At 51.2% G+C, this 16419-nt stretch overlaps 1 protein-coding gene across 1 annotated transcript in view; it reads right to left on the reverse strand.

Moving 5' to 3' along the window:
- The window catches only part of KIF3C (kinesin family member 3C), a 34442-nt gene extending 20887 nt beyond the window's left edge, over positions 1 to 13555 (reverse strand). Inside the window, exon 1 of the mRNA XM_028516146.2 lies at positions 11197 to 13555. Within this exon, the coding sequence (XP_028371947.1) occupies positions 11197 to 12720 (1524 nt within the window). The 5' untranslated portion in view covers positions 12721 to 13555. The remainder of the gene's footprint in view (positions 1 to 11196) is intronic.
- Positions 13556 to 16419: the final 2864 nt, after the last annotated feature.

A 16419-nucleotide genomic window follows, 5' to 3' on the forward strand; every position in this document is an offset into this window, starting at 1 on the left:
CACGTATTCCCACGCTCTCCTTAGTCAAAACTCTGCCTGACCATGTCCAAAGGGGTTCAAGAACTGGGTAACCAGCCCATCTGGACGTTATGGGGCAGAGGCAGAATCTGAGCTGCTAAGCTGGCCCGGAATTTGATGCAGCAGCCCAGACGACCAGGCCCCAGGTTCCAACACAGGCTCTGCGTTGGTTCTTGCTAGTCCACCTTCGTTAGGGTCCACCTGCATTATGGACCTCCTTCTTGGACCTAGAACTCTGCTTTAGAACCTCTCCTTCCGGCTGAGCCTGGGCTGCACGAAGAGGGTTGGTTCCTGGATGCTGCCTGGCTGCCCATCATCGCCCCATCCTGTCTGTCCGTTGTCCCTGTGTTTCCCTCCTGCCCCGCCAGAACCCAGCATAGATATGATCTGAATGACAACTGGATTTGCCTTTTCCATTACTTGCCAAGTCCTGCCCACTTGTCCAGCCCACGTTATCAGCCAAGCCTGCTCAACAGACCCTGCATTGTGCTAGAAGAGGGGCTGGCCCTGGCACAAATCTGTGGGTGGGCCTCGATCCAGGTGCAAGGTCTCAGCCCTCTAGCTCCTACTCTCAACTCATGATGTTGGCTTTACCCCCACGCTCTGAAATATGCCATGCATGAGCTTCAATTCTTTGCTTTGAAATGGGGTTTTGTTTTTGTTTTTTGCTTTTGCTTTTTGTTTTTCCCATCTCTCTAAGGATACCCTCTCCTCCTTTTCCTCAAGAGTTCCCTGTCCTTAACTCTCACCTATGGAGGGCAGGGAGGGACAGGAGTGCCTCAAACGCATAGGCCCACATCAGGCTGGGGGAACTAAGCAGAAGGCAAGGAATATGGGGTTTCTAGTCCCTAGAAAGGGTTCTCTGGAGCTCTGAGCTGCCTGAGTTAATGCTATCTTTGTGATCTCTCAGCGCAAAGAGGTACAGGTGGGTGGAGCCTGTGGGCAGGACTGGGTTTGGCTCTACTGGTTCTACATATGTCCAATGCACCTAAAAGGTCTGCAGAGGCTGGGGGGCGGGAGAGGGGCTGGGAGCTCCGGGGCACCATGGTCTGACTCTGGTTAGAGGGATACAAGTCACAGGGTAACTAAGGTGACCTCAGAAAAACATCCACCCCAACCCCCTTGGCTTTACAAATGAGGAAACTGAGGCCCAGAGATGGAGTACTCTAAGCCTGGAGTTCATAATCAAGGAATCTTTAACAGCCCTTGCTCCTTTATTGACTATGTACTTCCCAGGTACTTTCCCAATTTGATTAGTCTTGATTCTAGGTGTTAGAGGCAGGTCGGCTGCTATGACAACAGCCAAGATCACCATAGGGACCATGTCCACTTGCAGACAGAGCTTGGGATATTCAGAGGCTCACCATTTCCTATTTCAGGAGCAACTGGAGTGTATGTAAAACCAGAAGGTGAAGCAAGAAGGCCCCAGTACTCAGTAAGTGCTGATGCGGGAAGCCAGAACAGAGACAGCCAGGCCCAGCCAGTCACTCTGCTGAGAAGATACGATCAAGTATAATTTTACAAGGACAGAGAAGCCACACAGGCTTTGCCCTGCTGCTGCCAGCTATTCTATGACATTTTGCAGGAGACTGGAATCTCAGATGCAACTTGCCATGTGCTGCAGCTGGGCTAGGTGACTTTTACAGTAATCATCCTAAGAACCTTATGATATAACGAGTATGATCCCCATTTGACATAAAAGAAAACTCAGGCTCAGACAGGTGGAGTGACTTGCTCAAGGTCATGGTGCCAGTAAACAGCAGAAGTGATACTTGAACAGCAGCCTCCTAATTCTAAGTCCAGTGCGCTTTTCCCTCTCCCACGGGTTCTGGCAGGAAGGCACCCTGGAGAGATGCAGCATTTAGTGTCTGCACCTCTGCCAGCTAAGGAACCAATAGGAAAGCTCAAAGCCCCTTTGCTTTCTCTTCCAGGCAGGGCTGCTGAGGATGTTTCCGCCTGTGTGAGGCCCTTATACCACGTGCCTGGGCGAGGCTGTCAGTGTCATTACCATCCCTCAGAGAAGCTGAAAGCTCATGGGAAGGGCCACCTCACAAGTTCCGTGGGGAAATGACACAAAGAGCGCTGGGCAAGGTAGCCTAAGCCCTTGTCCCGCTCTGCCACCCTGTGTGCTACAAAATCTAAGGCATCAGCCCCTGGACTTCAGTTTTCTCATCCGTAATGTGGGGAGAATCCCCACTACCTTGAGGGCTTTGGGTGAGAATGGTCAGCTGGGTAATAGTTGTGAACATACTTGGTAAATGATAAAGTAATCAAACATGAGTGGTTACTTGCTGTTGCAGCCCTGATGGACAATTACACACCACTTATCACAAAGAGCAAAACAAAACAATTAGTGCAACAGCCTCTCAGGAAATTCAGCTACTCTACCATCACAGTCCCATTTCTCCTTTGGTGACTCCCTGGTTGTAGATCTTGAGAAGCCAGCAGTAAGGGAAGAAGGCTAAAGAGACAATGGTGAAGGGAAGAACAGGGTCATTTCTAGTGATTCTCTGACACAAATCCGGAGACTAAGTCTGAGTTTCCTGCCTTGAGCCTCCTTCGACAGACAGCTCAAAATACAGCATCAATGACTGGTCTTTTGAACGGTAGGAATTCTCTCATCAGGAAGAGAGACCAATTGGTTATCTACTCCAGCCTCATACTAGACGGGCAAGGTATGGACGCCCAGAGTGCTTCAGTTCACCTTGGAGAAGAGCAGGAAGCAAAAAGCCAGCCCACCCACTTCAGTGAGAAGAGCATGAGCACCTCAGATCTGATCCTGACCTTCATCTCTCTCCCCCAACCCCCCTACTTTGCAGTATTCTAGAGCATTTCTCTTCAGTGTCAGAGATGCAAATCCAGCCAGATGCTATAAGGTCAGAACTGGATGAGACCTAAGGATGCAGAAAGTGGGGACTCAGCATTTTACAGGGTCCAGAGGGCTTAGGTGGGTAGTCCTGGGTCATATAGCGCCCAGCTCCCAGGCAATTCTTGGTTATTCCTCCAGGCCTCAATGCTCCTCATTCAGATGGATCTCTAATCCTGGGCTCCTGACTCACTACCTCTAAGGTGAATTGGCAAATGGTACAGAAAGCAAGGAAACATCTCTTGATTATTTTTCACAGTCCCTGGGAGGGGCACTGACTTGTCCAAGGTCACAGAATTACCAATAACTGGGTATCAATGAGTATCATTATTGACCTCAGTTCTCCCTCAATTATTCATTACCTATAAGCCAATCTTCCAATCAGGTATTAACAGATTTATTTTTAATTTTTTACTAATATATTGATTTTTAGAGAAATAGCCCTGGCTGGTGTAGCTCAGTGGATTAAGCGTGGGCTGCGAACCAAAGTGTCACAGGTTTGATTCTCAGTCAGGGTACATGCCTGGGTTGCAGGCCATGACCCCCAGCAACCACACATTGATGTCTCTCTCTCTCTCTCTCTCCCTCCCTTCCCTCTCTAAAAAGAAAAAAAAGAAAAAAAAAGAAATAGAGGAAGAAAGAGAGAGAGAAACATCAATTTTTTTCTCCACTTATTTATGCACTCATTGGCTGACTGTCGTCTGTGCCCTGACGGAGGATCAAACCCGCAACCTTGGAGTGTCAGGATGATGCTCTAACCAACTGAGCTAGCAGGCCAGACCCAACACACTTGTTCTTATAAGTTTGCTCCCTTAAAAATTTTAGATTAGTTATTGTTTAGTTAACAAAGTAATATATGCTTGCTGTAAAAAAAAGGGATAAAGGTTAAAAAAAGGCATAAAGTAAAAAAATAAAAAGTACCCCGCCTACTGAAATCCTTAGAGATAACCACTGTTAGTGAGTTCTCATGATTCCTCCTAGAAACTTGAATTAAAAACAAAGTTTACTCTCCTGATTTATGTTCTTGGCCCTGGGTACTCAGCAAGATTTGTTGATTATAGGGATGGGCAGTTCTCGGCTGAGGTCAGAGGCTGGGGGTTTGCATCATACAGAAAGACAGGTGAGTCGAGCACCTCCGCAGACAAGAGCTCCCACTGGGGCTCATTAGCCAGGGATGTGGCATAACGCTTCCTTTCCGAGTAGGCATTACAGTGTGGAGGTCAAGATCGGGGCTTTGGAGTCAGGCAGACATAGGCTCACGTTCTGGCCCTCACACTTCCTAGGCATGTGACTGTGGGTTGTTCCGTCCTCAACGTGCCTTGATGTCCTTGTTTGCCATGTGGAGATAAAAACAGTTCTACTTCATGGTACTATTGTGAGGACTGAATACAGCAATGAACAAAACAGAGCAGGGTGCTTGGCGTTCAGCATGCACTAAAGAAACGGTAGCTATCATTATTATTACCACCGTTAATGTTATTCTGCTGGCCCACCTCAAGGAGAACGCCTCAATTACCTAGTGCTACAGAAACGATTCAACCTGGGGCCTGGTACTCCTCCGCTGACTACACCTGGTGGCAAGGAACACAACTAGAGAGTAACTCTTTAGTCTGACCAGGAGTTAACGCCCAGATACGACTCCAGATATTAAAAACTCTAGATACACCAAAGCACAAGCACAGGTGCCCTACATGCTCTGAGCACAGGTTCTGCCTGCAGGGCTGCAGGATCTGTGGGAAGGGCAGTCATTTTCTCATCTACCCAGACAGGCTACCTGGTTCAGCAGCTCTCAGAAGTGCCCCAGCCTGGCCAGGCGCAGCAGGCTGGCAGGGGTGGCCTTCTTCAGTTGAATCCAGGCCGTTCCTCCTAGTCCTCAGTGTACAATGAGAACATCATTACAGCCACTTCATCTAGTCTTGCACTATCTGAGGGCTGAAAATGACTAAGGGCAACATGATAATATACTCCTGCAGCCAACACACATCAAGAGAAAACCAACACTGGACCAAAAGGCCTGCTGAGCCTCCACATAACGTGAAGCCCAGAACCTTTATGGAAATGTATTAGTTTTATATACTTCTTGCTGGTCAAATCTTTACAAAATGCCCCCAGCTTATGATAATTCTGTTAACTGATCACACTGCCATCGATAGGGAGGAGTATAAGTCACTGCTTCCATCCATGCCAAGAGTCCATGGACTCTGACCTAGACCCCAGACCCAGCTTGGAGCATTGGTGGTCACTTATTGTCACGAGGCTTTTCTCAAGGACATGGATGACTCAGATGGAGTAGGGGTGCACACAACCCTGTGATCACTTAGCCCCATAAACCTCAGTATCTGGCACAGGGCTGGTGTCCTTGGGGACATGCAAATGGGACCAGACCAGCTTTGGGAAACCAGATGCCCCCTCTATTACTGGGGAGTCTCTGGAAACTGGGCACAGCCCTATTTGGAGGCTAACGGCAAGATCAGGACAGTGGGCTGGAGTATGTAACGCTCTCTTCTACAGTACGCTCTCTCCCAAATGGGGTTTCTTCTCCCTGGAAACCTTGCTGTGTACCCCTTTTCCCCCTCCCTCTCCTTTCTCCCTGACCCCATGACCCCATTCCTCTTCCCCCTCTTCACCGACTCCCTCTATTTCTTTCCTATCTTTCTCCTAATTTTCTTCTCTTTCTTTTCTTCTTCACATTGTCTTTCTCTAACTGGCCATATAGAAAGCTGAAAATATATATTTTATTATGGGTTGAATACATACATTAAAATGTGAGCCCTCCAATTTTAATTTTCAGAAATAGAAAACATTTTATGTTTTACTCTAGAAAACGTTACTTAACAACTGAGCCCTTTTAGGAGGAGGGAACTCTGATGCTCACCCAGTTAGAATGGCTTTTCTGACACGTGAATCCCTTTAGAGCGCCCGTGCCATTCAGTGTCTCCTTGAGCACCAACAGAGATGGGAGTCACCTGCCTCCAGAAACAGCCCGATTCTAACTGTTAAAAAGTTTCTCTTTTTTTTTTTAACTCAGATTTTATTTCTTTTTAGAGAGAGGGTTAGGAGGGAGAAAAAGAGGGAGAGAAACATCAACTGGTTGCCTCTTGCATGCCCCCAACCAGGGACTTGGCCCACAACCCAGGCCATGTGCCTTGTCTGGGAATCAAACCAGTGACCTTTCGGTTCACAGGTCAATGCTCAATCCACTGAGCCACACCAGCCAGGGTTAAAAGTTCTTCTTTATATTGAGCTGAACCTACTCCCATAATTCTCTGATTACCAGGACAACGTAGGATAAAAACAGTGCAATCAGCAGAAAGGCCGTGAGGCACATGCTAGAGTCAAAGGAGAGGGGTAGACCAGCTGCCTGTGAGGTTCTCCTAGTGGAGCAGCTTGCTGGGCAGGGAGACTGAAGACATATACTGCAGTTAGACGCTGGCGAGCCTTGGATGCCAGGCTAAAATGTGCTATCATAGGAGGTATCATAAAATGTTTGACATAGGAGGAAGGTGGCCAAGTGAAAACGTCCTTCAGGCAGTTGGAAATAACACTAATAAACAGTTATTACTTACTGAACACTTATATGCCAGGAACTACGCAAAGTGCCTTAATGCCAGTTATCTGATTTGATCCTCTCAACAGCACTGTGACATAAGTACTAGTATTAGCCCATTTTATAGATGAAGAAACTGAGCTCTCAGAACCAGTGAGTCACTATATCCAGGCCTGCCTGCACTCTACAAAATAAGGTCAGCAGAGAGACCAGAACAGGAGACCTCAATTAGAGTCATTTCCATACAGGGAGAGAAGGTCAAGAACAGAGGGCCGTAGGTCTCATTCAAGCCCTCTTCTTCTAAAGATGAGCCCCCAATCTCTGTTTCCAATCTTGCACTTGATCCTGAACTCCACTGATACATTGTCAGCTGCCCACTGGATTTTGTCACCTTAAATTCCACGTGTCCACACCAGCTCCTGTCATTTGTCACCACCTTCCCAGCAACCAGTTCCCAATCTTATATTCCTAATTCCTTAAGCATAAAAGAGGATCAAATTTTGTGTCAAACCAAGTTGGGCTTAACTGGAAGTGGCACATGCAAACCACGAGGCAGGCCTTGGGCCAGTTGTCGAACCTTAATGGGTCGAAGTTTTCTCAACTATGAAATGGAAAAACAGTAACAAGATCTTTCTGGGAAGGCGCTTGTGTAGACTAAATGAGAGTCTGTATACAACATATAGCACAGTGCTCGGCCCTTAGCAAGTGTTAGGCAAATGGGGTTATTATTGTTATTCCTGTTGTTCCTCAGGTTTAAAACTCCCTCTTTCACACATACCTAACTCGACACTCAGAGGTGGGAGGAAGGCGAGGGACCCACAAAGAGATAATAAAAAGCCAATTCGACTGGTGCCCCTAGCAGTGATCTCGTCTCTCTGACTCCTGGGGCTTCAGGGTCTCCCTCCTACACCCACCATGGAGAGCTGGGCTGCAGCCCAGGATCCCCTGCTCCTCTCTCTCCAGACCTCCTTCTGCGGGGATCAACGGGCAGTGTTGTTGTTTTTTCCATCTCCCACTCCCTTCAGCTACAGCCCGCATTTTGTGTCATCTGCAGCCCTTGCCTTCCCCAAACACCCTCCATTCCCTCAAAGTATCTAGAGTCAAAGTTTTAGAAATCATCTAGTCCAATCCCTCAAAATATGGAGTTTAAAATTAAGTCATTTACAAAAAAATTCTTGCATAATTAAATTTGAGTAAAGTACGCCTTCTCCTAACCAATCTGCATGCATTCACCAGTCTTCGTTGTGGTAGGTGCACTATGCAGACCTCTGGGTTCTCACTGTGCAGAGCCAGCCTCAGTGTGGGCCTGTCTGGGCCTTTACCCACCCCCCTCCCTCACAGGCCTAGCAGGTTATCCAGCCCCTTTGTAAGTACGGATGGCTAATGACTGAAGATAAACAGGGCACTGGTCACAATCACAAGCCCTCACACATTTGCACTCCCTAACCTCCCCTGAGGCCCATGGTAAAGATGAAAGGAGACTCTAAGGAGATAGGGATGGTGTCTGCATTCGGGGAGGGGAGAACAAAGGGAAAGGGGAGCCTGGAGGTGGCAGGCAGGAAAAGCAGGCGAGACAGAAGAGACAGACGGTTAGATGAGTCAAAGAGAGTGAATGAGGGCACTGGGTCGCATTGGCTCTGGCTTAGCTGCTCCCAGAGGGTAGTGTGAACTGAAGAAGGGAAAAAGGGGAGGCGAGAAGGGGAGTGGATGCCGTCATTCAGAAAGTGGGAACCAGAGTGTGCTGTAGATGGTCAGCAGAAGATCAGCTCACTTCCAGGAAGGACCCAAGCTCTCGCCTTCTGATCTGGTGTTGCCTCTGTCTCCTCGGTCTTTCCTGCCTGGCTCTGCTCCCAGGGCAGCAGGGCCGCAGCAAGCCGCTGGGATGGTAGAGGAAGGAAGGGGCTAAGCTAACAACAAAGATGTCAGTCTTGGAGATCACTGGACTCCAGCTTGGCAGACAGAAGCCACCCGTGGCCGCTGATACCCTCCATTTATTTGGTGCTCTCAGCGTATTTCAAATGCCCCCACACGAATGATCTCATTCAGTCTTCGGCACAGCCCTGTGACATAGGCGGGCTGGGATTCTCTCCAACGTGTTCCTCCCCTCTTTACCCCGTGGATCCCTCAAGGGCCCTCAAATTGTTTCCTCCATAGAAACGTCCAACTTAGGGGCTATAAAGAGGTCCTCTGTCAGGGCTCCGTTCTGGGCTGGCTTGCCGCTGTCTGTCCTGGGCTGGGCCTAACGAGAAGTCACAGGATATGGAATCCTTCCACTTCTGGAATTTCCCAGGCACCCCTCCCTCTTTGCTTACATCTGAAAGCCTGGCACACAATGACCAGTTCACCCACTCCCCAGAGAGCTATGTCAGATTTCTCCTCATTAGGTGAATGGAAACCTCAGGCCTGGAGAGGCAAAGGCCTTTGCCCTGAGTCACAGAGTGAGCCAACATGGCGGGCTCCGTGATGACTTGGAAAGGACACGGGTCCGGGGAAATCGGAAAACCTGGGTTCCGGTCCTGGCTCCGCCCCTTATCAGTCAGAGTCACCAAACAGCCACTCAACATTCCCAGCCTTGGTTTCCATTGACTGTCAAATGGAAATAATACTCACCTCTTGGAGTTGCTGGGAGGATTATAAGAGATCAAGATGTCAAAGTGTAATATAAAATGAATTACTCTGATGATCAAGTACCACAGGTAACGTCAGGACTGTGACGTGACAGAAAGAGGCCAAGCCAAACACAGAGTCCAGGCTCTCCTTAGCTCACCCATGTGGCCTGGGCACATCCTGGCCTCCGTTTTCCTAGGCCCCTGCCAGCCGTAAGATGCAGTTCTGAGGGCTCTGCCTCTGGTGCAAGAATTCTGGCATCTGCCTCCCTGATCTCTTGGCTGTCCTACTAACTGTGCCCCACATTGCCTTACATCGAAGAATCCTACTGAGGGAGCCAGTCAGTGGCCGACAGTGGGCGACCCCATTGGAGCCTGTGCTCCATCCCCTCTTCCCATTTCCTCAGGGCTGAAGTGAGCTTCTGTACTCTCTTAGCCTCAGTTGCCTCCCAGTCTGAAGGATGGGGTGGGGGCGGGGAGAGCAAGGAGTGTGGCAGGGGGTTGTTCTTGCTAGAGAAATCAAGGACAGATTGCCCCTGTAAGATTTCCCAGTGGAAAGCACCAGACGGCCTGGATTCCCCTCCTCCTGGGGAGAACTGAATCTGGCTGACCTGCCTTTAACATCCTGCTTCTCCCAGGATGGCCCCAAATGTGCCAGACCACGATCCTTTCTTTGAGTAAGCAGCTCAGCACAACCCTTGCTGAGCGCATAGAGGTGAAATAAACATACTAAATGTGCAAGGCTGGACAGCCCCTGGTGCAGCAGCACATCCCCGTAACACAGACAATGGCATCCAGCTTATCAGTCACCCTACCAGAGGCTACAGCTCTCCCTTTCCAGGCTGGGCTTCCCTGCTCCCAGCCTACACTCCTGAGAAGGAAGAAGAAATAGCACTGTTTTTTCTCCGCAGGAAGTGATCAGCTCACGGGTCCCTGTGTCCTTCCGCCAACCCCCAGTGCTGAGGGCTCCAAGGACCTAAAAATGCCAGGCTCATTGAGTTACGGCATCTGCAGTGCTAAAATGTAGCAGGTCTGTGGCCGGCCAGGCAGGAACCCCTGTAGTTTAGCCCCCGCCTAAGGTCTGGGGGCTGCCACGGGGAGGGAGCAGCTCAGGAAGCACACTGAGGCCTGACACCTCCCAGGGCCATGGGGAACTGGCTCTTACTAAGATGAGGCCTTGGTTTAGGGCCAGTTGGTTTGCTTCACAAATTAATACAGGTCACAGAATTATCAGGTTGAAAAACCCTCAGAAATCACCCAGGCCAACCCTCTATTTTATAAAAAGAGAAACTGAGGTTTGAGGACAAGAGGAAGTCACTTGCACAGGGTCTCTCAGAACGCCAGAATAGCTAGGCCTAGAGTCCAGGGCTCCAGTGTAGCATCCAGTGCTCTTTCCACCCTCTGTGGGATCCCCCAAGTCTCCCTCCTGATGATACCGGGTAATAGGGCCTGCCCCGTATGGGCCCAGTGGAGCTCATTCACAAGGAGCAGAATCCATTCATAGTCCCACCTTGCCATCCAAGAACTGGAAGAGCTTGAGGCCCGAGAGTTCCCACTCAGCTCTGCCACTTCACAGAATGGTACCTTGGTTAGGCCCCTTCTCTGAGCCTTAGTTCCTCAGTGATAAAATGGGGATTTAAGAACCACTTCCCCAGATGGCTACCACAAAGATCAAACGAGATCATGTATGTGAGGCATTTCATAAACTATGAAGCGCTATTCAAATGTCAGAGATTGTTAAATGGGGTGAGGTCTGAAGGTGCTGTAGAGGAAGGAGGTCATAGTTGAGGGGGCCACGCAAAAGTGAGAACCCGTGACCAAATGAGTCCGAGGACCTGCCTGGCCATGCCATGGACCTGGCCAGTACTCAGAGCCACCAGCAGAGACTGACATGCAGCAGGCCAGACCAGGCCAAACTCATTGGCTTGAGAGACTGCCTGCCTGCTTTGCTGTGTGTGTGTCGTGTGCGTCTGTCCTCCTAGATGCTCCTGCGAGGCTACCCTGGAATTTCCAGGGCAGCATCTGGCAGGAGGGCACTGCATGGTGCTGGGGAAGGACACCCTTGCTTCAGGCCAGCTCACAGTCCCGCAGAGAAAAGCCTGCCAGCCCAGATCCCTCTGGGGACTTCTGGATGCCCCTGCTTCCTCTGGGGCCCTTACCTTGTACTTGGCTGCAAGCAGCTCTGTGGCCTGCTGCTCGCGCCGCAGATCTTCCAGCATCTTCTCCTTCTCCTCCAGCAGCTTCTGCTTCTCCTCGCTCACCAGACTGCGGTCATCCTGGATGGCTGCCTTCTCCTCCTCCAGCCGCTCCTTCTGCTCCTGCAGGTAATTCTCCATGTTCTTGTCCAAGGCCGACTCCAGGATGGGCTGGGGTGGACGGAGGGTGTTGTTGTTGTCATCCTCCTCTTCAGCCACCCAGGCCTCGATCACTGGCCCCTCAGGGTACCCGGCGGGGGCTGACACGGCCTTCTTCCTGCGGCTGCTCTTCCTCCGGAGCCGCTTCCCCAGCATCCCCTTCTTCTCCAGCTGGGCCTTCAGGCGGGCGATCTCCTCCTGGAATTCCCGCAGCAGTGTGTCTTTAGGGTCCTCGTTCACCCGGGGCTTGTTCTTGATGTTTTTGGCCCGGTTGGCGAAGCGCAAGGTAGAGAGGCTCTCATCGTAGCTGTGAGAAGCCGGCCCCATTGTGGCTACCATAATGGTCTTGGCATTCCCCCCGAGAGAGTCCTGGAGCAGCCGGGTCAGCTTGGAGTCCCGGTAGGGGATATGGGTGCTTCTGTTGCCTGCCAGAGCAGCAATCACATTACCCAGGGCAGACAGAGAGAGGTTGATTTTGGAGGCTTCCTTAGGCCTCTCTCCACCACCACCGCCACCACTACCTGCGGACTGTGTGGCAGTCCCTCCGGCTGTGTTGGGGCTCGCCTTATTCTGCCTCTCGCTACCAGCCAGGTCCACCAGGTTGAGCTTGCCCACACGGATGTGGTCCTGGCCATCCGAGCCACGCTCACTGCACTCCACAGTGATGACGAAGATGGCATGGGAGCGGGAGCTGACCTCATTCATGTGTGTGCTGCCCACTGCCCGGGTCTGGTTCCCCAGGTTCATCACATGCTCAATCTCCTTGACATTCTTGGTGACAAAAGAGGAGAGGTCCTTGATGTAGACGCCTGTCTCTGGGTTTTCCTTCAGCTCCAGCCTCTTGCCGGGCTCCTTGGAGAGCAGGTCTCGGATCTCCTCCTGGTAGATCTCCAGGTAGGAGGCCCGGACCAGGTACTGCTGGTTCTGGGAGCGAGAGATGTGGGTGAAGATGTGCTCAAAGGCATTAGGGATGACCCCACGCAGCTCGGGCTCCACCCAGGTCCCTTGCATGGTGTAGGTCTTGCCAGTGCCCGTCTGGCCATAGGCAAACACTGTGCCATTGAAACCCTGAAGCACCGAGTCTACCAGGGGCCTCACGGTTTCATCATACAAGTCTGCCTGCTTGGAGCTGGCATCATACACGGCATCAAAGGTGAAGGTCTTGGGCAGCTCCCCCAAGGCAGCGCGGGGGTTCCGCAGGGTCACTTGGCCCAGTTTCACGTCCATGGTCAGGATTTGCTCGTGACCAGCAGCCTCCTCCTTCCGGCTGAGGGGGCGGCACCGGGCCACCACCTTCAGGGCCTCGCTGGCCTTGGTTTTACTGGCCATCTTGCTCCTGTCCTTCCTGCCCCACGGCCCCCTCCGGAGCCTGGGCGGTCCTGCGGTCCTCCCTAGGTAGGAATCAGCGGAGCCAGCCCAGCCCCCAGGCGCCACTCTTCAATCCGCATGCAGCCTCCTAGGGTGGGGATGCTGGGAGGCGGCCCACCGCTGCAGTCCGGGCCTCCTCCGCCCTCTGGTCCTCGCTGCACCGCTGCACCGGCTGGTAAGCAGAATTAAGCAGAATCGCCGGACAGCCGCGGGAGCCGCGCCGGCTGAACGGCAGTGCCGGGAGCCCGCCCCATGCTGGGGCAGAGGAGCCTGGCTGTAAACAGCTAGGCAACAATGAGATAAAGGAAGAGGAAAATGGGATGGGGTGGGCGGCAGAGCTGTCTTCTCCGCCTCCTCCTCCTCCTCCTCCCCTAGGGATCCATGGCGGGGCGGCAGGTCCTGGGCGGCCGAGGGTCTCGGCCCTCCTGAGGGCAGAGGCTCACCTAGAGTCCTCCCCCTCAGCTGGGGGATCATTCATTGCAGACAGCGCTGCTGTTGATGCTTCTGCCTCCGCCTTCCCGGCCGCCGCCGGAGAATGAGAGAAAAACAGAAGGGGATGGGGCGGAGCAGCTGCGAGACTGCTGTTGCCGCGGCGCTGCGGCCCCAGCCGAGCCCCGGCTGGGGTGGGGCAAGGGGCGGGGCCGCTGGGCGGCAGACGGGAGCCTGGCGCGGCCAGTGCGCGGGGGACCCGGGTGCACCGCTGAGCCGCACCTTGCAGACCCCTCCGGAATGACAGGCTCCAGTGCTGACACACACAGGTCTTGCGCCCACCAGGCGGGTGCAGCGCAGCCACCGCCCGCCGTCACCCCACTGTGCCTGGGCATGCTGGGAGTTGTAGTCCCGCCTTTGTTAACCCGGATCTGGCAGGTTGCTGCTGCCTTCTCAAGTCCAGGAGGCCCCGCCCTCGCTGGCATGCAACCCCCAGAGTGACTGCTGAGATTTCAGCCTACCTGGTGGGCTATCCACACTTGTTTCCTTCACAGCCACCGTCCTCCGTCTCTCCAATGCTCCCACCTCTGTGTCTGCAGACAGGTACATGCCACCCCTCCCCTTCAGGGTGTCTCCAGGTACCCTAATTCCTAGTCCTCTCCTCTCCCTACTCGGGTGTATTTCTGCCTTCCTCTTCTCTTCTCCTGGAACCACCTTCCAGCTGACTTTCTCCTCACCTCCTGTCCGCACAAGCACCCCTCCATCTCCATCAGCCTTCTATATTGTAGAAAAGGCTCTCCATCTTTTTCCCTAACTTCCCGGCCTCCCCTCCAGCTACTCTCCTACGGAGAGTCTGTTCCAGATATTCATTCCTTCGAACTACTCTTGCTAAACCCCAGGCGCCATTCTAGGAGCTGGACCTTCCTGCCCTCCAGGAGCTCACATTCTAGGAACCGTGTTTTGTTTCCTTAACTGGCTGTGCTGCATTGCACCTTTGTGCCTTTGCCCAGAGGACCCTGTCACCCTTCTGTACTTGGTGCCCTGCCACTTGGGCAGTTTAAGCACCTCCTCTGTGAAACCTTCACTGACCAATGTCTTTTCCATAGCAGAAAGAGACATATAATTTACATAAAACAAAACTTGGATTCCAGTTCCAGTTCGGACCTCCATCCAACTATGTGACTCTGGGCAGTCACTTACCTTGCTCCAGTCTTAGTTTTCTGTTTAAAAAAATCAGAAAGGGCAATAAATAATATCTGCTTCTGGAAGTAGTTGTGAGCCACAAGTGAAAAAATGAATCATAAAACATTATACCAATGAGAAGACTTATTTTTAAGCAAGCCCTTAATAACGCACATGGCCTTGGATTGCCTGATAGTTCCTGCTTCTGTGAGCGTCCTGGACAGTCCAGGTCTGTGCTTGGTGTTTCTCTTTGAAGTCATCATATTCTTTTTCTTTAGCGTACAAGTCAAGTGTAATTCCTTACGTCCAAGGACCAGACCAGTATCCAACCCACGTTCTACTCTGCAGAGGGGAGCTGAATCTGTGGTCGGGGCCCTGGTTGCCCCACCCTTTATGTGAGATGGAGGAGATGCTGCTATCTGAAACCTTGCTGCCATTCTTCATAGAGGCACCAGAGGAATCTGTCCATGCATTCTCAATCATGTTATTCTCTAGAGGGCCTAACCATTTAGTTCTTCCACTCCACAGAACATGTCTTCTTAATCGTTCCCATCTTCAAGTCCCTAGGGCCTGAATGCCAGCCCAACTGGAAGCTGAGGCTCAGCCCAGCTCTAATTCCTTGGCCTTCCTCAGCTGTCTCTTGATCAAGCTCAACCGCTTGTGATTAACTTGGCTTCTGGACCAGTTAGCGGGTGGAGTTTTGGCTTTGTAGACTAACCTGTCTTGGCTCTGGTAACCTGATTTCTGGATGGGCAATTTGGCTCTTGAAGTATTTTCTTGTTGCACTTGGCTTTGGTTTTTGGACCACCTTTTCTCTGCTTTGACTAACCCACCTGACTGTACAGTGAGGGATTAAGTGGATCCCAGCCCTGTTCTCCCCACCCAGTGCCACCACCTGGCAGGGCACTTGCTCAGATCCTCCCATCTGGGAGGGACACTGGATTCCCATTTCTTACAAGGTGTGTGACCCTGGGTAAATCATTAAAGTTTGGAACAGCTATTTTTTCGGTGGGAAAAGTGAGGCTAAGAATGCTTTGCTGACTCACAGGGTTCACATGAGGATTAAGTGAGATAATGTATGTGAAAACCCCCAGGGCATAGAAGACATTCCAGAAATTGTAGTTTTCCTTCCCTTTGTCCTTGCATTCAGGTTGTTCACATCATTTGTGTCTCCCTTTTCAGCATTGTCTTCAGCCATACTTCCTTCCTGTACCCTCTCACACATTCAAGTTTCCAGCCATCCTGGTTTGCTTAAGGTCCTCCAAACACATGGCTGTTTTCCATGTCTTCGGACCTTTGCTCATGCTGCTCCCTGGCTAGAAATGTCCTTCTAACTTAGTCCCTGTCTACAGAGCCACACCTTTTATTAATTCCACAACTTGATCTTATATGGCTTCTGTTTCTATGGCTCAACAGAGATTTCCCTTACCAAGGACATCAGTGAACTCCATGGCCAGTTCTAGCGGGCCCCTTTTAATAGGAGCCTTTGACTCTCATTGCCCCTGCACCTTTCCACGACCCTGCACTTTTCTGGTTTTCTTCCTACATCTCCTAGGAGTTCTGGTTGCTCAATTTCAGTCTCCTTAACTGGTTAATCTCACTCCACCCCTACATTAAATGTTGGAGTTTACTAAGGCTAGGTCCTAAGTCCTATTTTTGTTCCAATGCCACCCTCTGGCAATCACTATAGCTTATGGCTCCAATTATTGTCTAAATGATTCCTAAATTTGTATTTCCAGTCCAGACTTCTCCTCTGGGTTCCAAATTATATATCCAATTCTCTAATGGACATGGCCACTTGGATAGCTCCCGTGTATATGAAATTCTACTTGTTCAACTGAATTCATCAGCCTCCCATCCAAACCTGATCCTCTAAGAATGGTCCTTAGCTCTGTAAACGACTCTTTCCCCGCCTTAAATATATCCATTCAAACACCAAATCTATCAGCCTCTTCTCCACTTCCAATATCATGATCCAAGCCACTATCTTCTCTGGCCTGAGCTCTCACAGTAGGTCTTCCCAGGTGTGCTCTTGTCTCCACCCATCTA

Source organism: Phyllostomus discolor, chromosome 6, assembly GCF_004126475.2.
Source record: "Phyllostomus discolor isolate MPI-MPIP mPhyDis1 chromosome 6, mPhyDis1.pri.v3, whole genome shotgun sequence".
Lineage (NCBI taxonomy): Eukaryota > Metazoa > Chordata > Mammalia > Chiroptera > Phyllostomidae > Phyllostomus > Phyllostomus discolor.